The sequence below is a fragment of the Heterobasidion irregulare genome (genome assembly GCF_000320585.1).
Source record: "Heterobasidion irregulare TC 32-1 unplaced genomic scaffold scaffold_08, whole genome shotgun sequence".
In the NCBI taxonomy this organism is placed as follows: Eukaryota; Fungi; Basidiomycota; class Agaricomycetes; order Russulales; family Bondarzewiaceae; genus Heterobasidion; species Heterobasidion irregulare.
The window spans coordinates 1,288,261-1,311,509 of NW_009258204.1; the positions used below are offsets into that span (position 1 = coordinate 1,288,261).

At 53.2% G+C, this 23,249-nt stretch overlaps 10 protein-coding genes across 10 annotated transcripts; 4 read left to right on the forward strand and 6 right to left on the reverse strand.

Moving 5' to 3' along the window:
• Positions 1–984: 984 nt before the first annotated feature.
• HETIRDRAFT_104312 (uncharacterized protein) lies at positions 985–5,211 on the reverse strand (the record flags this gene model as incomplete). The annotated part of the gene is made up of 10 exons (XM_009550975.1): positions 985–2,019; positions 2,045–2,061; positions 2,129–2,291; positions 2,373–2,525; positions 2,649–2,710; positions 2,805–2,915; positions 3,024–3,287; positions 3,451–3,774; positions 3,891–4,261; positions 4,928–5,211. 10 exons carry the CDS (start codon positions 5,209–5,211, stop codon positions 985–987), a joined length of 2,784 nt encoding a protein of 927 aa, XP_009549270.1.
• A 251-nt stretch (positions 5,212–5,462) lies between these two features.
• Positions 5,463–6,312, reverse strand: HETIRDRAFT_478296 (uncharacterized protein). The gene is made up of 6 exons (XM_009550976.1): positions 6,306–6,312; positions 6,162–6,207; positions 5,930–6,088; positions 5,835–5,867; positions 5,666–5,767; positions 5,463–5,597 (listed from the first exon to the last, which is right to left on the reverse strand). Exons 3-6 carry the CDS (start codon positions 6,086–6,088, stop codon positions 5,556–5,558), a joined length of 336 nt encoding a protein of 111 aa, XP_009549271.1. The 5' UTR covers positions 6,162–6,207; positions 6,306–6,312; the 3' UTR covers positions 5,463–5,555.
• A 182-nt stretch (positions 6,313–6,494) lies between these two features.
• On the forward strand, positions 6,495–7,751 carry HETIRDRAFT_410838 (uncharacterized protein). Its single transcript, XM_009550977.1, has 8 exons — positions 6,495–6,519; positions 6,607–6,726; positions 6,790–6,798; positions 6,931–7,125; positions 7,294–7,389; positions 7,449–7,464; positions 7,545–7,554; positions 7,619–7,751. The coding sequence occupies exons 1-8, from the start codon at positions 6,517–6,519 to the stop codon at positions 7,632–7,634; spliced, it is 465 nt and encodes a 154-aa protein (XP_009549272.1). The 5' UTR covers positions 6,495–6,516; the 3' UTR covers positions 7,635–7,751.
• A 421-nt stretch (positions 7,752–8,172) lies between these two features.
• Positions 8,173–10,677, reverse strand: HETIRDRAFT_156003 (serine protease S53). Its single transcript, XM_009550978.1, has 10 exons — positions 10,399–10,677; positions 10,080–10,345; positions 9,789–10,020; positions 9,619–9,726; positions 9,420–9,560; positions 9,309–9,364; positions 9,138–9,252; positions 8,665–8,950; positions 8,536–8,591; positions 8,173–8,476 (listed from the first exon to the last, which is right to left on the reverse strand). The coding sequence occupies exons 1-10, from the start codon at positions 10,657–10,659 to the stop codon at positions 8,420–8,422; spliced, it is 1,578 nt and encodes a 525-aa protein (XP_009549273.1). The 5' UTR covers positions 10,660–10,677; the 3' UTR covers positions 8,173–8,419.
• On the reverse strand, positions 10,656–11,499 carry HETIRDRAFT_147372 (uncharacterized protein). Its single transcript, XM_009550979.1, has one exon. It carries the CDS (start codon positions 10,940–10,942, stop codon positions 10,760–10,762), a length of 183 nt encoding a protein of 60 aa, XP_009549274.1. The 5' UTR covers positions 10,943–11,499; the 3' UTR covers positions 10,656–10,759.
• A 973-nt stretch (positions 11,500–12,472) lies between these two features.
• On the reverse strand, positions 12,473–12,889 carry HETIRDRAFT_428719 (uncharacterized protein; the record flags this gene model as incomplete). Its single annotated transcript, XM_009550980.1, has 1 exon — positions 12,473–12,889. One exon carries the CDS (start codon positions 12,887–12,889, stop codon positions 12,473–12,475), a length of 417 nt encoding a protein of 138 aa, XP_009549275.1.
• Positions 12,890–13,074: 185 nt separating this feature from the next.
• HETIRDRAFT_172570 (uncharacterized protein) lies at positions 13,075–13,533 on the forward strand (the record flags this gene model as incomplete). The annotated part of the gene is made up of 3 exons (XM_009550981.1): positions 13,075–13,214; positions 13,275–13,318; positions 13,379–13,533. The coding sequence occupies 3 exons, from the start codon at positions 13,075–13,077 to the stop codon at positions 13,531–13,533; spliced, it is 339 nt and encodes a 112-aa protein (XP_009549276.1).
• A 683-nt stretch (positions 13,534–14,216) lies between these two features.
• On the reverse strand, positions 14,217–15,786 carry HETIRDRAFT_420181 (uncharacterized protein; the record flags this gene model as incomplete). Its single annotated transcript, XM_009550982.1, has 5 exons — positions 14,217–14,369; positions 14,436–14,719; positions 14,791–14,987; positions 15,049–15,527; positions 15,607–15,786. 5 exons carry the CDS (start codon positions 15,784–15,786, stop codon positions 14,217–14,219), a joined length of 1,293 nt encoding a protein of 430 aa, XP_009549277.1.
• Positions 15,787–16,471: 685 nt separating this feature from the next.
• HETIRDRAFT_124728 (uncharacterized protein) lies at positions 16,472–18,308 on the forward strand (the record flags this gene model as incomplete). The annotated part of the gene is made up of 9 exons (XM_009550983.1): positions 16,472–16,510; positions 16,567–16,774; positions 16,839–16,879; positions 16,933–17,093; positions 17,142–17,175; positions 17,199–17,304; positions 17,396–17,768; positions 17,828–17,945; positions 18,267–18,308. The coding sequence occupies 9 exons, from the start codon at positions 16,472–16,474 to the stop codon at positions 18,306–18,308; spliced, it is 1,122 nt and encodes a 373-aa protein (XP_009549278.1).
• Positions 18,309–19,293: 985 nt separating this feature from the next.
• On the forward strand, positions 19,294–23,249 carry HETIRDRAFT_323512 (uncharacterized protein; the record flags this gene model as incomplete). The annotated part of the gene is made up of 13 exons (XM_009550984.1): positions 19,294–19,383; positions 19,437–19,590; positions 19,641–19,870; positions 19,926–20,086; positions 20,139–20,317; positions 20,382–20,635; positions 20,777–20,956; positions 21,080–21,275; positions 21,311–21,540; positions 21,781–22,141; positions 22,193–22,321; positions 22,374–22,580; positions 22,636–23,249. Coding segments are annotated over 13 exons (2,985 nt in total), but the record flags the coding sequence as incomplete, so codon positions are not given.

The window sequence follows — 23,249 nt, forward strand, 5'->3', positions numbered from 1 at the left end:
TATACGGTGTACAGACATTCACAGCGACGATGCAGGCATGCGGAATGAATCATATAACTCCTACATCGTAGTGTGATCCTTCACCCCTCGTTAATGACATCACCTGCACTGAAGATTATATCCAGCCTCAGACATTTTCTTCCCGAAGGGTCACCTCGAACTGTTTCTTGCCATCGCAAGCGGCACCAATCACAGGATATAGCTTTAATTCCAGCCTACATGTTCTGTGCAAAATATCGCGAAAAAGACCCCTCGCCATTTTCGGTGTTCCGCACCGAGCCGTCTGTCCCTTCGTCCATTCTGTTCCTCCTCTGATCTAGAGATCCTGCAAATTATCTACATCCGACTGATCAGTGCACAGTACTCATCCTTTGGAGGAGGATCAACGCCCATTGTCTCACCCATCATGTCCTTTCTTGCAAGCATGATAATAGCCAATACCTCAACACACATAACGGGTCTCCAACTCATCGGAGATGAACCGCAACAAACCACACAACGCGTCCATTTTAGCCGCACATTTTTTTTGAGCACGTAAAGTAAACAGATAAACAAAACTAAAAGGCAGCCGACAGATATACACATCTGAGCGTATAAAATACAACCACAAGGCGGTCAGCGCCTCGCTCCTACATCGAGAACGGCGCCCCGGGCGTAGTACGAATACAAGTATGTGCATGGTGCCGTGAGATGACACACGCCTCCCTCGAGTGGCGACCGCCGTCCGGCACCGCCGCTGAGCGATGCATGAGCGCAAAGTCCAAAAACACGTCCTCAGCAGCGATTATAAAAAATGAACTAACACGAACTCAGAAAGGCGCCAAAAACCGAAGCCCCCCCCTCAGAAAAGGAGCAGAAAAATCAAGAATATCCAGACCTGCCAGACGCTGCCGCACAGCGCACATACAGAAAAAACGACAGCCGAAACGAAGCAAGAATGTTTGTATGAGGAAACCAAGGACACGCCGACGCACCGCTCGGCCCCTACCGCTGTTCTTGCTCAAGCCAATGCAATCCGACCGGCATGCTTGCCTTCCCCCCCGAGCCGATCCCCTGCCCATTCCCGTGTGCCCAATCACCCCCTGACCCAGACCTTGATCTGGCTTTCGCCGCCGCCGAGCCCGCAACCGACCCAGAGATCGACATCTGTACCGCCCTCGACGATGGTGGCAGTGGCATGGTTGGCATAGACGGCATTGACATCGTCATCATCATCGCCGTCGCCGCATGCGCCGTCTGTACCGAGCTAGAAGCCGAAACCGATGTCGAGCTACTCGCCGCCGCTTGAACTTTCGACCCTGCGCTCGCACCGGGTTGTGCGCCGGCGTGGGCGCTCAAATTCGCTTTCTGGGCTGCCGCAGAAGCCCCCATGAGCACCGTCCAAGGCGGCGGAGGCAGCCGCCCCGCCGCCGTCGACGACGACGGTGACAGCAAAAGCTCAGACGTACCGTTCCCGCTCCACGAATCCAAAAGGCCACACGCCTTGAGGCCCGGCAGGCTCGTCCCCCCCGCCACACTATTTCCGTTCCCGCCGCCCTCTTCGCCCACTTCCACCCCGAACTGAGGCGGTGCACTCACGCCAGTGGCTGAATCCCACGGCCGCTTGCGCCTTCGCGAGCGTCCTGTCGCAGTCCTGATCCCCGCGCCCGAGGCAGACCCGCCGTGCGCCGAGGAGGGTCCAGCGTCACGCTGGCCCCTGGAGCCGGAGGCGCTGGTCCGGCTCGACGCCTCGCTGAAGGCGGGCTCGGGCGAATCGTGCAGCGCCGCAAAGTCAGCTGACGCTGACATGGCGGACAGCGGTGCGCCCGCGGCATACTTTGAGCGTGAGCCGTGCAGCGCGACGTGCGCAAGGCGTGCACCCCAAAAGGCTTCAAAGTCGCGTGTGAAGGCTTGCACTTGGGGGGTGTCGGCGAGGTCATAGCGGAAGAGCGGCTGTATATACCACCAAAGACGGACGACGAAGAAAAAGAAAACAGGTTGGTAAATAGAAGGTTCATCGCGGCGGCCGGCGACTGGGGGCTGTAAGAAATCGGGAGAGACTCACTACGAGTGCAGAGGCGGCTGCAACAAATAAAAGATACGTCGCATTACGGAGAGTCGACACAAGGAGATGGACTCAAATACGCACCCAGGAATGACAGCTTCTTACACCTATTCTGTCCGACAGACGTTAGGATGAGCATCATGCGCTCACGCGCCCACAGGCGCGCGTTATTCGTTGTCACGGCTGCCGCCGACGGACTGACTATTACTCCCTGTGCCTGTGCCTGTGCCTGTATGCGAGACTTTCCCTAGAGAGAGAACAAAAATACGCAATTCGTCGTTAAATGACGTGAGCGGTTTGACATGATGGCGGGAGAGATGTCACGCACATCGAGCAACGCCAGTACGCACGTTGCATGCGTGATGTGCGTCAAGAAATACGCCCATGCGCCACTGTTGGACCCCGTCTCGAACATGGACAACTGCAGCTGCATGCTCTCCTCGGAGAATTGAATATGGTCCGCAAGCGATGCCTCCCACGTCTGTCATATCCCATCAATCCACCAGAAGTAAATGCAAGGGATCGATATCGGTCAAACCAAGAAACATGTCAGTGTATACTCGAAACAGGTGCATGAATGGTTAAATGAAAAACAGAGACGCACCGCCAGCGCGCGCTCCGTCTCTTGTACAACCTCTTTGATATTGTCGTGCTTGGTCGAGCCCGCTATAAAATCAAGTCCAGTTAATGGGGTCAAAGTCAAGGGGCCCTACCGAGTTCTAACGAGGATAGGGCATGGAAGAATGTAATTTGGACGCACCATTCGCGGCGCGGAGCGTAGACTCAAGCGCCCAGTGAATCGACACGATCCGCATTAGGTGTCCAAATTCGGACGCGTACTGAGTTTGTGGTGCCGGTATGTGGAGATACTCTGCGCGCAACGGATCAGACCCGTCCATGACACAAACAAGGGAAGTGAGTGAAAGTGCAGCCCCATATCAAAGGCCAAGAAAAATGAATCAAGCCAGGCAGAACTCACCCGACAGCGTCGAATGCACAGCTAACTCAAAGCTCGTCTCATCGACGGGCAGACGGAGGGTGAGGTCCAGCTGAGCCGGGGGGATGGGCACATAATAGTAGGTGAAGGCCGTGAGATGCATGAAGCGGATGAGCCAAAACGCGCGGCGGGCGCACTCGCGGTCGATCGCGCCGAACACGAACTCGGCGCTCGGTACAGGGGTAAGGATCGGATGGCTCTGCTCGTGCACGTGCAGGTCCTCCTGGAGGATCTTCAGCGCCAGGACTGTCGTGCCCAAAGGAGGGAAGCGGAAGAAGCGGCGGCATAATAGAAGCACGGCGGCCCGGAAAACCAAAGGAAGCGATTGGTCAGCGGAAGCCGCGGCATGATATATGAACGAATCAGCGCGGAACGGAAAGGATGGCGCGGGGCAGTGAAGAAAACGCACCAAAAAGCTGCGTCGACGCCGTCCACGGCCACTGCGCGCTCAACTCATGGCTCTGCAGTATACAAAGCGCCTGAACCGCAACCAAGTCTCTCGGGACCGCCAACCTCCCCTGCCGATCGAACATATGTGCACGCGCCTCCTGTGCATAGGGATTGCCTGCTGCGCGGGGCGGCTGCGCGCGAACAGCAGGGTGATGCGAGAGCGGGGCTGCAAGCGCACAAATCGTATGCAGGAGAAAGCACGGGACGCGATCGTGACTCAGTGCGGCGGAGAAGGTGGGTTTGTGAATGATGAAGCTATATGGCTGACAGTGCGCGAAAAAGACTGGTACACGCATGCGAACCAGTCAAGGGTGTGAGTGAAGGCGGTAAATTGAGAAGCGTGATGGAGATATGTAGATGAGCCAAGTGCGGTCTAATGCGACAATATAAGGCGCTCACGGTTCACAAGCTCGCGCACGACAGACGGGTCCAGTCTCGACGCCTCATACGTCGGGCGGAATGGTATTTCCAGCTGCAGGTCGAACTCAAGATCGTGTTCCCCTTGCTGAAGTTGGTGCTGATGTGTTTGTGGATGCTGCGACTCGAGGTCAAATTTGCGACGCTTGCCCGCATGATCGTCGGCCACCTGAGGTACAGGTGGATGGTGCGAATGGAGGTCTTCGCCTGTGCCCGCATTAACAATGACCGATAGGTCCAAGGCATTGCTGCTGGCAGGCTGAGCGTTCTTTTCTGAAGGTTTGGAGGCGCGGGGTGCGGGGACGGGACGGCCAGCTGCATCGGTGTAGGTGCAGTCCTTCGATGCAAAGTAACTGGAGGGGTCGATGGAATTGAAATGAAGCGGTGATAATGAAATGGAATGCAACAAAATGGAATGGAAAAGGCAAGGCGGAAATTAACAGAAATTGACGCGAAGATAGGAGATTGGAAATAGGGATGAGAAATGATGTGACAGCGAAGAGCGTGGAATTCGCAGAGAATAATGGGAGTGTGTGGCGGATTCCAAGAGCGTATGAGATAATAGCAGGCAGGCAAAGGAAATAGTCAGTCAGACTCAAGGACGGTAACTGAAGAAAGGATTTTACCAATTGCTGCAGGGGGCTGATGGTCGCAGTCGTAGTCATCGTCGTCACAATTGCGGTGGCCGGCGGGTGGAGAGTATGACCATCAAAGTCATCGCGGGGGAGGACGGGCCATCAGATTCATTCGCCATCGCCATCGCCATCGCAGATCGAGGATCGTGTACGCGTTCGCGTTTAGGGCCGGGAACGGGGTCATCGCAACAAAGATAACCCGTCAGCTTTCAGCCGCGCCGCCAGCATGAATGGAACTCTACCCCCCCGCACATACTCGCAAGGACAGCGGTATGTTCGAAATGGGGGGGGAGTTAGGGGGGAAGGAGGGGGAAACAACGTACCTGTGCCGTCGCATCTGCGCTTGCTCTTATGACAGGCATCGCAGGCCTGTGAGCAGCGTACGAAAGAGGGGGCAGCGTGAGTAAGCCTCGCAGAGGCGGGTGCGCACGGACCCGGCCAGAGCGAGGGGAAGAGCGACGGACCTTTGCGAGGCGCTTGCGCTTTGGGCCCTTGAGGAAGGCGTAGTTTGTGGTGGTGTCGCGGGGGTCGGGGTTGTGAACGGAGGGCTCGGAGGAGGGCGGGGGTGGCGGGGGTCGGGGGTGCTGTGGCTGGAGGATGGAGAGCTGGGGGTCGGGTTGGGGGTTGAAGGGAGGCAGGAATCGGGGGTGGGGGTGGTGGGGGTGCATGGCGGGACGAAGGACTGGAGACTGGAGGGTCGCGCCCATAAAGCACTCGCCAGTCCTCGGCAACAATCCCGGCGGCATCCATCACGCGCCTCTATCTCCGAACAACGCGGTACCGAATCCTCCCCGTCAGCCACACCGCATCACAGCGCATCACTCGCATCCCGCCGGTTCCTTACCCTTCTCCCTTATCACCCGCCAGCGTCCCGTCTCCGCCCCTCTCGTCGCCTTTGAACGTTGTGTCACGCATGTCTGGCTCATATTCATCTCCATAGAACACTGCCCGGTGCAAGGCGACAACAAATACAGCAATGCTAGCAATAAGTACGCCCTGGTCCCTCTCCCACTTAATCGAACAGACCGAAGCCCATGTCATCGTCGGATTCCTCCTGCAAAATATTGCAAATCTCGTCAACACGTTGCATCCATGCCGAGCCGTAAATGAACTCGATCTCACCTTCTCTTCTTCCTTCTTCTCTTCCTCCTTCTCTGCAGCCGCCGCGGGAGCAGCGCCGCCTGCCGCAGGCGCAGCCGCGGCCACAGCGCCGCCGGAAGGAACCTGATTGACGCAAGCGAGCGGTTCAGTACTTCGATATCACACGAAATTCCCCGCGTGAGAAACATACCGAGGCGAGCTTGCCGTTGCCCTCGGCAATAAGCTATGTAAACACACACGCAGTCATGAGCATTCGTTGCTGCAGTTGACAAAATCGCAGCGTACCTGGTTGATGTCCTTGCCCTCAAGTTCGGAGATCAACTTCTCGAGGCGCTCGTCGTCAGCCTCAATTCCAACTGCGCCGAGGACCTTCTTCACGTCGCTCGCGGACGGCGAGGCGTTGCCACCGATCTGGAGGAGGAGGTATGCAGCGATATGACGCATCTACTCGTGCCCAAGCAAGAAAACATTCGATCAGCATTGTCAACCTCGGACCAGAGCGAAATAACAGACGTACTTTTCAAGTGGTGAAGTGGTGTGAAAGGGTGGGTAGCCACAAATCACTACATCGGTCATAACAAGTCAGCCAACGTTGCACCAAAATTGTATCCACCAATACCACCAAACGCCGAGACTGGTGTCAAAACTGCATCCTACTCACATTTAATCCGCTAAGGGAGGACCTGTGGATTCTATCCGATAGTGTGGAGACGATTGGATACAGTCCATTCACGCGGGCAGGTGGCGGTTGTAAACTGTACAGTAGCACTGATTAGGGTTCACGCCACCGTTTCCTCATTCAGACTCCGCCCCATCTGCACGCAACATATCGACCACCCGCCACTGCCGCCCGCCGTCCTCAACACACAATCATGGTGCGTTGCCGTTATGGTGTTCGATGAATCGTGGGAGGAAGGTTTGGTCTTTCTGATCTATTGTTTTTGGTTGTCGGGTGTTTATAGGCTGATTCCGCCGTCACCGATCCCCAAGTCGCCGCCGACCTCAAGAAGAAGCGCGTATTCCGCACATTTTCGTACCGCGGAGTCGAGCTCGACAAGCTTTTGGACTTGAGCAACGAAGAGGTGCGTTCAACTTTACTTTGTTGCTGTATTTGGGATAATATAGTTGATTCTCAATTCACTCAGTTCGTTGAGGTATGGGTCTATCCTCTCTTGCAATCACCATCCCCTCATAACTCTCGTTCTTCCCCGACTCCATCATCGTCTACTTTCATCTCCCTTTTCCCGTACAAAAATTCGCACCATATCACAAAACACTCGACATAGATCGTCCACGCGCGCGCGCGCCGCCGGTTCCAGCGCGGCCTCAAACGGCGCCCCATGGGGCTCATCAAGAAGCTTCGCAAGGCTAAGAAAGAGGCTCCCCCCAATGAGAAGCCTGCCGTCGTTAAGACCCATCTCCGTGACATGATTGTCGTGCCCGAGATGATTGGCTCCGTCGTCGGTATTTACAACGGAAAGGTTCGCATGCTCTGCTCTGCTTTCTCCATTACATGCCCATCCCCGATCCTTCACTTCTGCTCGTCATCCTCGTCTCTTTTGGGCCGGCGGACCTGAATTGCAAGTACTGATTTCTTGTATATTTGCTTTTGCATCTCTGGTGCGGATTCAATCGTTGGCTGCGCACAGGTCTTCAACTCGGTTGAAGTCAAGCCCGAGATGGTCGGCCACTACCTCGGAGAGTTCTCCGTATCATACCGGCCCGTCAAGCACGGTCGCCCCGGTGTACGTCCCCCTCCTTGTGTAGTATTCATATTCATTCTCAACTTCGTGTCCCTTCACAGATCGGTGCTACCCACTGTGAGTCCTTGGTCATCCTGGCTCTTCTTTTTGTGTTGTATCATCTACTCATCGCTTGTCTTGTTCGTGATCACGTTTAGCCTCGCGTTTGTGCGTCTTTTTCTCTCATGACCTGCACTTTGAATCGACTGACGCTCACCAATTACGTTCACAGCATCCCCCTCAAGTAAACACACGCATACATGCCCTCTCCGCATCCAGTTGTCTTCCCCATCTTTTGTGTTCTTACTGTCACACCTGTCTCGCTCTGCCTTCGACCCAAAATATTATGAGCCATGCATCATGCTTATGGGCTACATGTGCCTCGTTGCATCAGGATCTCAACTGTACGTTCATATGTGTGATTGTGGCTGAAGGCTGAAAAGCAAAGATGGCGGTGGGCGCTTGAGCGCCAATCAAGCTTCACACCTGGAATCTGTTAACTGCTTTCATCCAAATTTTAGAGATGTGCTCAAGCGCCCAACAACGATGCAAAAAGGGAAGTTACACGAAGTGTGGACACAATTTACTAGATCCTCCAGATAAAAGTTGCTCGAACTTTGAATCGCGCCGAGTCACGGCTATGATCAATTTGTGACAGTGGTGGACAGAGGCAGCGTAGACATACAGTGCCTGCTGAATTCGATTCGTTGTCGAGTCAGGGATGACCATTGAGCATATCATTCATGCTGTGCTGTCGCACCTAGGCCCCGATGGGCGACCGACTCGAAGAAGTTTCGTGAACGTCGCACTCAACATTCCCATTCAATTGTATTTATGATGAAATACATGTGAAAGAGCGATGGTGAGCTAAATTGTCATAACATGATCTCGAAAGGAAAGGCGAAGATTGCGATATGCCCTTAGTCTAATCGAAGTCCTGTGGATGTCCGTGTCCGAGAGAATGTAATGTAATGCCCGAAGAGTCCGTTGCGTGCGCGCGTGAAAATTTGGTCGTCTCCCGAGTGTTCATAGTTTAGAGGCCTGCGGCTGCTTTCAGAGCGTTGAAGTTGGGCGAGCCAAAGCCGGTTACCTTTTTTGATTCGCGATCGTCAACGCAGGATAGAGAGAGAAAAGGGAGGAGCGACATACTGGATCCCATCCCGGGGCAGTAGGGAATCCGTTGGTGTTGCAACCAGGATTGCTGCCTGCCAGGATTAACAAAAAAAGCAAGTGAGCACAAGGCGCAGATGCCGAGCAAAAGAGATTGCGTGTGCGCACCGGACGTGATGTCGTTGAATGCGCTGGGAGACTGGTAGATCAAGGGGTTCAAGAACCCGAGCGGGCTCTTCCCCGCCGCGATGAGCTGGTCGTTGATGAGCGCGACGACGCTCGAGAAGATCGGGCTCGCGCAACTCGTCCCGGCGACGGCGCCGAATCCGCCTTCGAATGCGATGATGACGTTCTCCGCGGGGCCCGCGACATCGGGGAACGCGCGCGAGCTTGCGTTGAACAGACCTGCGTTGGTGCCACCGAGCGATTGCAGGTAGGCTGAGACGGCGTCGTCCTGGTAAGATGGGCGAGGGAAGTAGTTGGAGAAGCCGCCTGAGGAGAGAGAGGCGGCGACTTCGGGGTTGACGCCTTGCGTGCCGCCGACAGAGGTGATGCTGAGAGGGCAGATGTGGTAAGTTAGTACTCCTGAAGCGGGGACGGGGAAGGAGTAGATAGTACTAGGGGCAGGTTCCTGGGAAAACTGGGATGAATGTGGTACAGTCTTGATCCTGACCACCAGAGACGCCACCGTCGCCAGAAGAAAACAAGATGGAAACCCCGCGCGCACCAAGTTGAGCGTATGCATTGCACAGGTTGCTGAAGCGACAGTGACGTTAGACAGCTCATTGGATAGAGGAAAGCAAAAAGCATACGTGGCAAGGTCAATTGGAAGTTGGTCTTCGTCGAAACCGAATGAGGTCGTCAATACCTGGAAATTGGTTGTAAGGTTATATTTATGTCGTTGTCTTCGCCATCGGTCTCACCTGTGGCGGTGAGTCAAGGCTGAGGAGAGCATTGATCTGGTCTAAAAACCCTTCAATGCCGTCTTGGGTGTTGTCACCAACGGTGACAAAAATGACGGGGACGCCCGACGCGACACCAACAGTATAATCGATATCAAGGCTCTATTTTCGATGGGAATATAAGTTTGAATTCGGATATGGTCACATGAAATAGGCTTGCCGCTTCGACGCCAGGGGCTTGATCCTGAGAGTCCTGGCCATTGTCAACACTGATGACGCTGAACTGGGTTGAGGAGGACAGGTCGGGTCTGAATTGTTGAAGGAACAGCTACCCAAGAGATTTCTTCATGCATCAGCAAAGAGAATACGGTGTCTGTCGATGCCAAATACCTGCAGATCGCCCAAGTTTGCGAACTGACCACCAAAACCGGATACTGCTAGTGTGTTGGACGACTGCGTTGCAGGGGCTGAGGGGATCCCATACTGCGCTTGCAAACAGGCTGGCGTGACCTGTGTCTCACAAGATGCTGGCACGTCGTCTGCGTTGGCCCTGACAGATGCTGTGAGGTTGGTCTTCAGGGCGAGTTTCGTGACAGGCGGGATAGTGCTCTTCACTGGAAACCTGCAGAGACGTCATTCAGTCCCAGAGTTATACAAAAAAAATAGATTGGGAGAAATTACGCGATAGTGGGATGGATGAAGCTTATGTGGTCCTTCAACGAGGCAGGGATGGAATATGACAGGGTACGGACAGCTTTCGTTCCCGAGTCTAGTTGCGTAAATGTCGAGAAATCGGCATCGAGGAGCTCGTTGGCTTTCTCGACTGTCGTATTGACGGCAATCCAGTCGCCCGAGGGAGACACCTTGGAGGATGTAAGGCCATTTGACGAGAGCCACTCATTAATAGCCGAGACCGTATCTGATGAGGGCGCGACGAGCTCCTCGACCTGAGTGGCAGAATAAACGTCCGAGCGCAGCAAATGTACAGGGTACACATTACCTCTTCCTTGGATAAGTGTTGCCCATAACGTGGATTGCCGGGAGTGCTGACAGCATAGAGCGCATCTTCCAGGCCTTGAAAGTTGTTCTGAGTGAGCGCCAAGCGGAGGTCGAGCGTATCGGTCGCAGGAGCAGGACCGCTGTTCGCATATCCGGTTGGAGGGCTATCGCGGCGTTCGTGCACTCGCATGGCACGTTGGGCATGAGGTTTAGCACATGCGAGAGCGATGAAGGGGGCTACGAGGGCGATAACTCTAACCATGTCGAATGCTTCGAAGACGGGTGAGATTTCTGGGGGTAGAGGTGGATGACGGGTCTCGTTTTATAGAAGAGTCGGAGCATAGCAGTCCAAACTGAAGATTCTAGGCTGCACGGGCATTGTTCTGTGCAGTGTGACGCATCAACAAGTACTGCACAGGGACAGGGAAGAGGAGGCGAATCTGCGACATAGTCCTGCTATAGTTGGCTTGATGGGTGGACTCTTCTTTGCAGTGAAGAAGCATCGATCGGACCTGCCTGAACATGCATGTCACCTCCAGACACATGCATGTTCCCTCCAGACCCGAGCGAAGCTATAAATAAAACCATACACAGCATGCATCGGTTCCATCTCGACGTTCATGGACCTGCGGGATCAGACCCAGTAGAAAACTCATCGAGGGAACTCACCACACCATGATGTAGGCTGCGTATCGGCGAGCGCGGGCAGTACAGCATCCAGACATCCATTTTTCACGGCGCTTCTTGACCCGCTCCGCTGTATCCACACTCAGGACAATCTTCTCTTGCCCGCCGACAGGGCTACGGCGTCTTTCTCATCAGGAGTATTCTGCTCTTGTACTGCCCGTGATCTCATCGTCGGAATCCTTGCGGCTCATCTGTGTGTATCACCTATGATCACTCCCTCCGCATGTATAGCACATGCATCTGCTGAGCGCCGGGCACTCGAGCAGACTCGAGCTCAATCTATGAAAAGAGTTGCTTGGCTGCGAACCTTGAAATGGGCACCCTCTATCTCCTCTCGGAATGTGCCAGTGGTCGCTCAATATGGCGGAAGGGCTCTGGTAGATCAGGATATTGAAGTGCAGCTTGGACGTTGTTTAGGATGTCACGGTAAGCGCTGGCGAGTGGTTTTGGTTTGAACCGTGCGCAAACGGCCACCTTCCGAGTTTTGTCAAACTGATCATTTTAGTCTGCAAAGCCTTGTAAACCTACAATCGTTTAGGATCTCAGTCGACATGCTGTACGCATTGCCTTAGCGTCTGAGGCGTGACGTCTCCCAACAAATTCTATTTGTAGCCTTGGCTGTGACGCGGAACGGATTCGCAAGAGCTCTCATTCCTATACAGTACTTTTGTAGGTGGTGTATAGCCTTTTCAAATGTGAAGTTCTTGATCCGAGTTACCCTGCATGACAGATGCGTGAGCAAATACATGACCATATATGAGATGTTTTGCTTCGGGAGATCGCTGCCTTTTCCTTCTCGGTCAACCAGGCGTTCATACGCAGGCTCTGCCCGAATTCAACAAGATGAAGCTGTGTTTTTCCCTGTGTCTTCCCACCCTTTATGGTGTTCAGTGTGAATGACTTGTATGTTGAAGGCAGCTTGATATGGATGTTTGACAATGCATTCTATCCGCTCGGCATCATAGTGCAGTGCCAGCGCACTCCGTGTCACTTGAAACACATAATGCATCTCGACTGAATGAAATCGGGGATTTCTCTGTACTGTTACAACCCTGGACCACGCTTTTGCATCTTCGCGGGTTTCATGACGGTTCCCGTTCAATGGCGAAGAGTGCACACGGATGCCAGATCTATTCCGGCCTCAGATCTGAAATCAGCATCTTGACTCGATAATTCACCACGCTTTGCAGAAATTTGATATTCACAGTCTCCCAACCTGCAGTCGATGTTCACTTTCATGATTTCCGACAATATTGTGGTCCGTGTAAATATGGTTCCCAAGAAAACAATGTACCAATATTTCCGCTTCAATTTCTTCGAAAACATAACGTGCTGATGCTCTGATGACCTGTAGAGAATTGCGCAGAATAACCCTATCATCCATGTCTCTACCAAACAAGCCAATCTGCCGAAGCATTATAGACTGTTTGGTTCCAACCGTCCTCTCCCTTCTGCAAAGTCTCAACTCTCTCGACCTCTCCCTTCCCTAACTTGAAGTCATTATACAAGTGCGGAAACATCCCCTCCTCGCCGGGCAGTCCACTGACTTCCCCTATGAAATCCTCCCACTTGATCTGTTCCTCGATACGGGTGTAAGCTATGCGAAGGACATAAACGCGTGGCTCATCCTTGAAGAAGAATTGGAGAGTGCCGGGTACTTGTGGAGCAGTGGAGAGAAAGATGAATCCAGAGGCCTGATCGGTATCACTAACGGGCAGAGCGTCAGGTAGATTGCCAATGTCAGGGATGGGAGTGGAGGATGAAATGATTTTGTATAGATAGTTCGGTTTAGATTCCTCGGACATTGTGGCAGGCGTTATGGGAGAACGAGCTTGGTGACTGAGATTTAGTGAGTGTATGCTCCAGTGCGAGTGCCCTTTTATAACTCATCCTTCCGATATCCAGTTTCCACACGGTACGTCGTGCATTCCTCTGTGGGGTCTTCGACATCAAACCGCAGTCCCCAATTGAACTCTCACTGCGGTGTTCCATGCATGTTGGTCATCAGAGCCAACACCATATAGAACCTCTTGGGCCTTTGCGATACGAACGCCCTGACGTGGAGGAGCACTTTCAGACTCCATACATTTATGAAATGTACAGTACCCTCGGGCGATACTCGGAATTGCGGTAAGTCAACTTGCTGTGTACCGTCATGTTATGAGCTGACGTACTTGATGACCTCCAAAGCACCAACATTCATCTCAATGGGGTCCTGAGGAGTCGTGTCACATGTGAGTATCTCAGGGTCCAAACTATTCACCTTTTCGCCTGTCAGTACTAGCCGCTGTCAGATCTTCTCATGCAACGTCAACAGCAAGTTGCGCAGAAGGCGTGGTTCTCCCCAAACCATGTACCGACTCATGCAGCCTTGTACACGAGTCGATTTACATGGAAGGCGTATCAGTGCCCTCGTTTGGTTCTCGTCAATGACAGGGTTTCAGAATAGTCATGTGAAAATTACATCTCTGTTGGAGCTTTTGACGTTATCACAGGCCAAAAGTCTTCTAGGACAACCAGAGGAAAGGGCGAACTTGAAAATAGTCATACAGAGAAGGTGCGTAGGCGGTAGTAGCAACCGCAGGTTGCTAAACCCCCGTGTCTCGTAGGTCTAACAACAAGACTCACTCTCGAATGGGCCCTGTCCTAGGAAGTAGCTCGAGCCTCTCCCTGCGATTGAAGTTACATGGAAGTTCGATACCTCACCTTGGTGGTCTCATGTTGGCATATTGGTCGACCAAGAAAAAGAGCTCCGTAAAGGCCTACATTGTCCGACTTGTCTGCAAGCGCGGAACGCTCCCTTGCGAAGTCCAGTCACCTTTCCGCATCATACCCACTCCAATAGATGCGAGGGCTCAGCACACCAGCTGTTCATGAAGCACTTTGCAGCGCCACGTAGGAGACAGACCAAACACAGCATAAAAATATTGCTCACCTCCCCTCCCCAAGTCAAACTCGTCTCTGACGTCGAACAATCATATGCTCTGCGACATCCCGGTCAAGGCAACATGGGCACTGGAGTTTCAATTCGAGTCCAGATAGGCACCACAGTCCATGATAGTAGTCGTTACGAGAGAGAACGTTATGACGCGCGTTATGATGTCCATGCATTGTCAGAAGTACTCGAGCCGTTCACACCAACTGGACGTTTCCTGCTCCAATAGGCACGCTGAACATCCCAAAGGGAGGCACGCGGTAGTCGGTTCCGTTGTTCAAGGACGGTTGTAAGAATAATTGATTCGACGTAAAATAGAGGCGGTTATTGGTTGCGACCGATAGTGTATCCTAACGTGGCGAAAAACTGTTGAGCTGAAACCGATCACAAGTCGTCAAAAACATATGACCACTCACAGGCCACTGAATCCTAGGATCCTTGACAAGGGTCTCCAAGAGGCCGGTGTCGGGATGAAGAATGGTAATGGCATTGTGTTCAGGTGCGCTGATATAGATCAATCCATTTGCATCCGTTTCAAGGCCGTTCGCGTGGCTAGGCAGTTCTCCGATGAACTGAGTTCCGGCAATGGCGGCAATGGCTGCATTCGGGTGCACAGGTCCTGGTTGTACAAGGAGCAGAGAGGTCGGGACACGGTATAAGCGTCGCGAGGCAAGTGGGGTGAAGTAAAGGAATTCGCCATCTTTGATACAGGGTTTGCAGTTGGCTCATATTGTCAGATACACTATATTACACCGGGACAATTAAGCTCACCATTGCTCAGGGCAATTCCATCCGCTCCCGTGGTGATACGCGTGAAGATGCCAGATGGCGTAACAGGCTGCAACGGTCGACCATCGTAAGAGCTTCTAAAATTATCATCTGCCCTGGTCAGCGCGACACTATCGAGGTGCCTCCAAGCCTTTCCGGTTCCCAGATCTACCACGATGATACCGTTCCGTCCCTCGTTACTTTCGGCAAAAATCATATCAGCTTAAGACACGGTTTCGGACCCATGCACAGGCCACAAACCTCGAATCAGCGATGTATGCGACGCCCTTGCCCGCCGGTAGCGTACTGGTTCTCAAGTCGAAGCGCACATCGTTCAAATACGAGTCCGGGAATGCTACTCCAACGGGCAAAACGAAGGTGGCTAGCTTTGTTCCGTTCTGATCAAATGCGACCAGCTTGGGACCACCCTCGCTCCCGAGCAGCGACTGTGCATTCAGAAGAGGTCGCCCAGAATCAAGGGCCCATACACGATCGAGCGCATCCACAACCACGCTTTGCACGCTGATGAGATGATCGCTATCGCTCGAGCCGAAATGAGATGGATCCGTGGAAGAGAGGAACCCCGTAGGTGGCTGATTGACCTCGACAGAGGGAAAAGCTGCTTCCGTCGTGTTGCTGGTGATGATACCGAGAGAAAATTTCGAATTGGTAGAATTAACGTCTGTGGGAAAGGTCGCATATATCTTGCCCGTTGAAGACACGCCGACACCCGTCGGCCACTGGTGCCATAGATAGATACGAATTATACCACTAAGTCAGACATATGCGAGTTTGAAGAGCTTGAGGCCATGCTCTTACCTGGTCCAAAAAAAGATGTTCTACTGTCAACTCAGGACCAATGCTCGCATTTCCGAAGACTTGAAAAGGGCCATATGGATTGAAAGCCAACGCTCCTGTTTCAAATGTCCCTCTAATCGACCCCGAAGCAAGCACGCTTAGCAATAATGTCGACAACGAGAGAAGTATGGCTGCACGCATTTTGTATCAGTGCAACTTTAGGTAGCTGAATGGGGGTCAGACCACAGTGGACTCACTGACGACCATCTGACCGCGAACACGCGTATATAACGCCTTAAATCCCGCAGAAGCTCTATGTGACTCCGCTGACGTCAATAATCATCCCTGGGTCAGCCTCCGAACGCTTCCTCGGGCGCTTCACCCTCTCTGTTATGTGAAGGGGAAGAAATCGACAGCATAAGCAGCAAGATTCCCTGAGATGAGCTCAACGTGGTGGAGTCGATTGTCGAAGCACCAAGCATGATAATGTAGCTTAGAACAGTAAGGATATCGCAGTTAGAGGTTGCGAGGCATGAATCAGAGAATTGAAAGAGAGTTAGGGAATGTTATCGATGTTGCAGCAGTTACACAGTACGTGATAGTCATTGATGAGCGTAAATTGAGTGTTGCCTGCGTGTGATTTTTGGAGCTGATTGAGTGAAAGCTGACTGAGTGAGGTGGTCGGATGGGTGTCGGATGGTGCCCCGAGCTGGGGTGCCGCAGGCTGACGCCGAATTCGTGCCGGCGTCACGACGACTCCAGTGCGCCAGCGACGACTGCCTTATATATGTCGGCCAGATCACTTCTCCACAACAAACTTGAACCAAAGTCTGTGATCTTCACATTGATTATTCCCTCAGAACCAACATCTACAGCGACTTGAACGATGTCGTCGGTGTATGAATTCTGTAAACGGGTCTACTCTGTACGCCGAGCGAGCTCATTTCTTTCTCTAGACCCAGAATCATGAGACCCATGTAGGTGCTGTACCCCCCGGCGGCAGTGCCTTCGTCTACACCCCTCAAGTTCGGCATTCTTGGCGCTGCAAACATCGCGCCCATTGCGCTCGTGCGCCCTGTCAAGAATCACCCTGATGCCGTTGTTTACGCGATTGCGGCGCGCGATAAGTCGCGTGCGGACGACTTTGCGAAGACGTGGGGCGTTGAGAAAGCATATGGGTCGTATCAAGGTACGACAGCTTTGACGTGCGTGAATACATATTGGTCAGGCTCTCAAAGGAATTGTATGAACAGAGCTCTTGGACGACCCTGCGATAGATGTGATCTATAACCCAGTATGTTTTGTCCGTAACGCTTGTAACCTAACAAATATCCGACGCGCCTTCAGCTTCCAAACGGTTTGCACTACGAGTGGACCATGAAAGCACTTGCTGCAGGTAAACATGTCTTGCTCGAGAAGCCTAGCTCCAATACGGTAGAAGAGACGCAGAAGATGTTCGCGTTTGCGAATCAGAAGGGGCTTGTACTCCTCGAAGCGTTCCACTATAGGTAGAGTTTGTCTGCTTCTCTAGTGGTTGTCTGCTGATATCAGCCAAGATTCCATCCTGCCACTCAGCGCCTGAAGGAAATTGTCGACAGCGGGGAGCTTGGGAGATCAAGATCATTGAAACGAGCCTCGCTCTTCCCAGGGGATTCATCAAAGACAATGACATCCGTTTGTCCTATGATCTGGGAGGAGGGGCCATGATGGACATGGGATGTGTGTCCAAATTTCTTTCCTTCTCAGCCCCACTCATGGCAGTTATAATAAAATGTCGCAGGCTACACGCTTTCCTTTGCACGATATCTAGCAGGAGCGGATCCCGTCAGAGTTTCGAGTGCTTCAGCTGAAACTTCGCCTGCTTTTCCGCGCGTCGATATTGGCACAACCGCTCAGCTGGCTTTTCCCCCTGCTTCCAGGAGCGAGGGAGACGCCCCGATCATAGCCTCTCTCAAAGCTCACTTTCGCTTGCCTGGGTGGGGCCCATTTGCTCTGATCCCCAGTATGCCTTCTCCGAGCGCTCATGTCGTCGGCACCGATGGAGAAGCGTTCTTATTTAATTATCCTGGCCCATGGGTATATCATTATATATCTGTAAAAACGTACGGAAAACACGGGAAAGGCAAGGCGATCAAGAGGACAGAGAAGAGGTACGGCGAGAAAGGAAATGGGGCCTGGTCAACGTGAGCTCTCGCCTGTGACTTTATTTATTGCGGCCAGCGACCTCATGCGTGAGAACTAGGTATCGCTACCAGCTGGAGGCATTTGTCGACAAAGTGCGGGGGCGGACGCCGCAACACTGGTTTGATGCCGAAGACTCTGTCTCCAACATGAAATGGATCGAACACATCTATGAAGAAGTACGCCGATTCTTTCTGACTTTTTGACATTTTTGGATGTTGATCTCCTTCATCTCTCAAAGACGAAGGTTGGTGTCCGGCCAGCTTCGGAGGCAGTCATTCCGGAGACATGAGAGAATTCAACAAGCTTGTCACGAGCGGGTGGGGGCGTTGAAGGATTGGACTGTCGGGTAGCACAGATATGTTGTGGAAGTCCGAATGTCAGAGCGTGATTTCCGCCGCATTGGTTCCGCGATTTGCCAAGCGCGTAGCACCGACGGTGACGGCGACGCCGCAGCGCTTGATGGCGAACGCTCAAAGATCGAGGGCAATATTCCGGAGCGCCGAGTCTGCGTACCAGGCTCCTCACCGCGGACTGTTTGAGCAACTGCCGCCACTGCGACGGCTATGAAAATCCTGATTGGAAAGGCAGACGGACGACGTGTGCGCCGTGCGGACTCCGGAGCTGGGAGTGGAGAAGTGACGAGAGTGTGACAGACTCATTATGAAGGGTGTGACGGGGATGTTGGTGAGTGTGACCTGTAGCGAAGTAGTGAGCGGAGCTCTCCCTCGTCTACACACTCGACGACCACAGTCCTTCCTCGCCCTCGCCGTCGTACACGACGTCTTCTCACATCCCTTCGAACCATCCCCACCCCCATCAACTCTGGCGTCGTCTTCCCGCTCCTACCCATGAGCTCTCAACAAGACCAGGGCCAGGTCCCGGCCGACTACAGAGCACCAGTCCCTGTCCAACAGCAGTCCGTCTACCCCTCCTTCACCGACGTCAACGGCTTGCTTCCATCTCCACATCGATCCCCGCCTCACAACCACAGTGGTCCGCTCTCTGCCCCGCCGGTAAACTCCGGCCGCCTACCCGACCGTCCATACGTCCCAGCACGCGCATCCACTCTTGGCTCGGCCCTCGAGCTCGAACACAACAAGCACGACCACGACCACGATGTGTTCGCCCACGCTCATAGCGAGGACCTCAACCACTCAACTCCGGCGCGCAACGGTGTTCTGCACGGCGATTATGCCTTCTCCGCCTCCGCACCTTCCCCCGCTTTCCTCTCTCCGAGTCGTCCGACCACCCCTGGCAGTTCAAGTTATCCGCTGCCCCCCTCGTCTTTGGGACACTCAGAAGAATCCAGCAAACGTCTCAGTACAGGATCCGCGTCTTCCTTGTATTCAGGGTCGTCAAATTCCAACGCCCCTGCTCCTCGTCCACCCCCATCGAATACGTCTGTTAGCAGCGTCTCGCCTACGTAAGTGCATCTCCTTGGCATTGTAAATAGAATCAGGCTACTCGGAGTCTATCGTGGCCGACTCGTTTCCCGTTCAGCGCTGATATCATTTTATTTCTTATAGAATATGCTCGGCATGTGGGCAGACAATGCAGGGAGCATTCGTTCGTGCATTGGGGACTGTATTCCACCTCCAATGCTTTAAATGCATGGTACGGTGTCGTCGTCTCGTACTTGCTTGTTCGGTCTTCTGATCATGTCGCAGGACTGTGGGACAGTCGTAGCCTCTAAATTCTTCCCTATCGACGGGAACGATGGCAAGCAGCAACCCCTCTGCGAACGGGACTATTTCCGTCGGCTGAATCTCATTTGTGCAAAGTGCGGAATGGCGCTGCGAGGGAGCTACATCACGGCGTGCAGTACGTTATATCATCTTTGATCGTACAAGGCCCATCTGATTCGTGCACAGACAAGAAGTTTCACGTTGAACACTTTACATGTTCCATTTGTCCAACGTTATTCGGCCCCCAGGACTCGTACTACGAGCATGACAATGACGTGTACTGTCATTATCACTACTCGACTCGATTTGCGACCAAATGCGCTGGGTGCAACACGGCGATCCTCAAGCAGTTTGTTGAGATCAATCGAAATATGCGAGACGAGTGCTGGCACCCAGAATGCTACATGATCAACAAAGTACGTTGCTTGCTGTTATCTTTTCCCGAAATATGACCGAATGGTTATTGTATAGTTCTGGAATGTCAAGGTCGTTACGCGTCGGTCAATGAATCTCACAGGCCAAAGTATGGAGGTCAGTGAACCTCTGTACGCGGATGAGGAGCGCAAGGAGACAGCAGCGACACTCAAAGAGAAACAAGTCAGAATGGAACAGCAAGTCTACCGTATCTGGACGTGAGTGCTTCCCTTTGGCTTTGCTTTCAGAGTTAACGAGGCCCATCCCCAGGGTTTTATCGGCATTCGAGGAGTCGAGTGCCGCATGTATATCAGATATGTTGCGGCAGGTCAGTAGCGGACAATATCTCGAGGCCATCAGGATGGCGGAGAAATTCATCTTGCACGTGGAGGTATTGTTTGCCACCATCGATGACTTGGAACATTACTTCGGACGTCTTAACCTCAAGGGTACGCAACGTACGAGTTGAATGAGAGATCTATAGACATATACTTACACAAGTGTGTTATCTAGGAATGTCACATGTACGAGAAGCGCGCATGTTGTGCCGCAAGACGGTCGACCTCTTCACTCTGTTATCGCATACACAAGAGACCGGTGCGAAAAGGATGGGGATGACCCAGGAGCTTCTCGCGCTTGTAACCGGCCTCGCGCACTATCTCAAGATCTTGATTCGGATTGCGCTTACAGGTGCATTGAAGCTTGAGCGGGAGCACGACATGCGTGAGGCCATGTCTTCTTTCCTCGACAAGCTACACCTTCTTGCCGTTCAGGGAGGGAACCCGTCAGCGCGTCGTATGATGAAAAGCGCGAAGGGAGAGACTTTGACCGCCAATCGCTCTGGGAACCAGGGGACCAGTGGTGTCAACTATGGCTTCCGGAGTCTAGCGCCTGAGAATGCGGGCGAGTCGCCCTTCCTCGGTGCACCGCGCGATCCTGGACTCAGCAGTGTCCCTGTGGTCAATCCACCGTCGGATCTGTGCGTCAAATGCAATCTGACCGTCGAAGAGGACTGCGTGCGGCTGGGGACATACCAGCGCTGGCACTCACATTGTGTGCAGTGCGCGACATGTGGAAAGGTGGCTGCTGTGGCTGTACCACAGGAAGCCCCCAAAAGCCTCGAGGAGAAAGAGAAAGAGAAGGACGGAAGTCCGCCGAAGATCACCACTGTTCGGCGGCCACCTGCCAACGTCGAGCAGTTCGTCTATGAGCTAGACACTGTCAAAGATACACCATCCTTCGGTGCGATACCGACCGTCGTCTACTGTACAGAGCATGGCCATGGATATTGTCGATCTGGTTTTCAGGCAGTGTCGCGGTTGGAGCAGTACGCCTTCCTCCTCAACGTTGCTCTCCGTCGCCTCTATTTGCTTCTCAAGAAACGCAAAGTCATTCCGCTCACACCTAGTACGTCATTTCTCCTTAGCATCCGTAAGGCACAGCAATCGAACTGAACGCCGGCACAGCTACGGGACAGGCTCCGGAGCTCCAGCAGGATCCGTACCGAAACTCGGGAGACATCATGCGTATGAAGTCTCACCTCGACCGCAAGTTGTCCGCAACATCCTCCGCTGCGCGGCTACCCAAACGCTCGACGATTGTAGAGAGCCCGACGGGGAAAGTCGCGCAGTCGACGGATGTACATAACTCACACAAGGCCCACCATCCCGATGTCACATCGGCGTCATATGGGCAACGCATACCTGCACAAGCTGCGCAACAGTCTTCAACATCTGGGCGATCTCAGCCCCAGCGACCTCCACAACCACAGCAGCAACAGTCATCTCCACAGCTTCCTCCACCGACGAGTACCTATCCACCACAGCGACCCAACCTCATACCGCCCGGACAACTGGATATGACGCCGCAAAGTCAGGTCATCCGGCCATCGTTCGCTCGCAACAATACTGAGATCATGATTGTTGACGATTCGGCACCAACATCGCCTGCTGGCGGACCTCCATACGACCCCCTTATTCCGCCTGTGGGGGAGGATAACATCACATTAGCAGACATTCCCCAGCTCGTAGAGGCTGCTCAGGCAATTGAACAGCATCGGTCGCTGCCACGGCAGAATTCGATACCGTATATTGCGGAGCTCACACCCCTTGAGCTAGCTATTGTGAAACATTGTGCGGTGCTCGTCCTCCAACGGTCGCCGCTGCGCGATCAGTTCGACCTCGACGAGATCTTAGAGATGGTGGAGGTTAAGAAGCAGGGATTCTGGAAACAGCTATTCAAGGGAAACGATAAGAAGAATGTGAAGAAGAAAGGTTCGTATGCCATCTCCATCTCGAGGGATTGGAGGTCTGATGAGGTGACAGGCGTTTTCGGTGTGCCCCTCGAGCTGCTTGTTGAGCGAGAGGGCGCTGACTCCATGCATGGCGCCTCTCGAGCTACCCTGAGAGTTCCCAGTTTCATCGATGACGTGGTATCCGCGATGCGACAAATGGGTAAGCAAATCGAGATTTTGTCAGAACCATTGACTCACTGCTTCACATGCAGATGTGTCTGTGGAGGGTATATTCCGAAAAAATGGGAACATCCGCCGGCTGAAGGACCTGACCGAGACCATTGACCGAGACCCTTCATCTGTGGATCTGAGTCAAGATAACGCAGTGCAGCTTGCGGCTTTACTCAAGAAGTTCCTTCGAGATCTACCAGATCCGCTCATGACCTTTAAGCTACATCGGTTACTTATTGCGTCTCAAGGTACGTAGACAGATCTCCCCCGCAGATCGTGGCTGACGCTGTCTCCACGCCGTAGCATTGCCGAATGAAGCCGACCGTCAGCGATTGCTTCATATGATCTCACTCATTCTTCCTAAGAGCCATCGGGATACTATGGAGATTCTCTTCGTTTTCCTCAAGTGGGTCGCCCAGTTCGCTCACATGGATGAACAGACGGGCAGCAAGATGGACCTACCGAACCTTGCGACAGTCATTTGTCCGAGCATCCTTTACTCACAAGGCCGCGACGCCGTCCGGGACGACAGCTTCGGCGCGATCCGCGTGGTCACCGCGCTGTTGGAGAACCAGGACGAGTACTACGCTGTGCCGCAGGAGTTCTTACCTATCCTTCATGATCAAGACTACTTTGCGCACAGCATGGACCTCCCTAGCAAGGAGTTCATGAAGAAGTGTGACACGTATATGCGTCTCAAGGCGAGTGGGCGAAGTCTACCAGGACCCAGCATGTCGCCCGGAGGCTCGTCGTCTCCATTTCAGCCCAACAATGCTGGTTTAGCGCGATCAAACGAGAGTGTAGAACCGCGGTCAGTCCATTCATTCTCAGTGGATTTACTCTCATGGGCTGATTGTGCCCGAATTTGGTATAACAATATGTCTCAGGTTGGGTCCTTCATTATCCCGAAGCCCTGA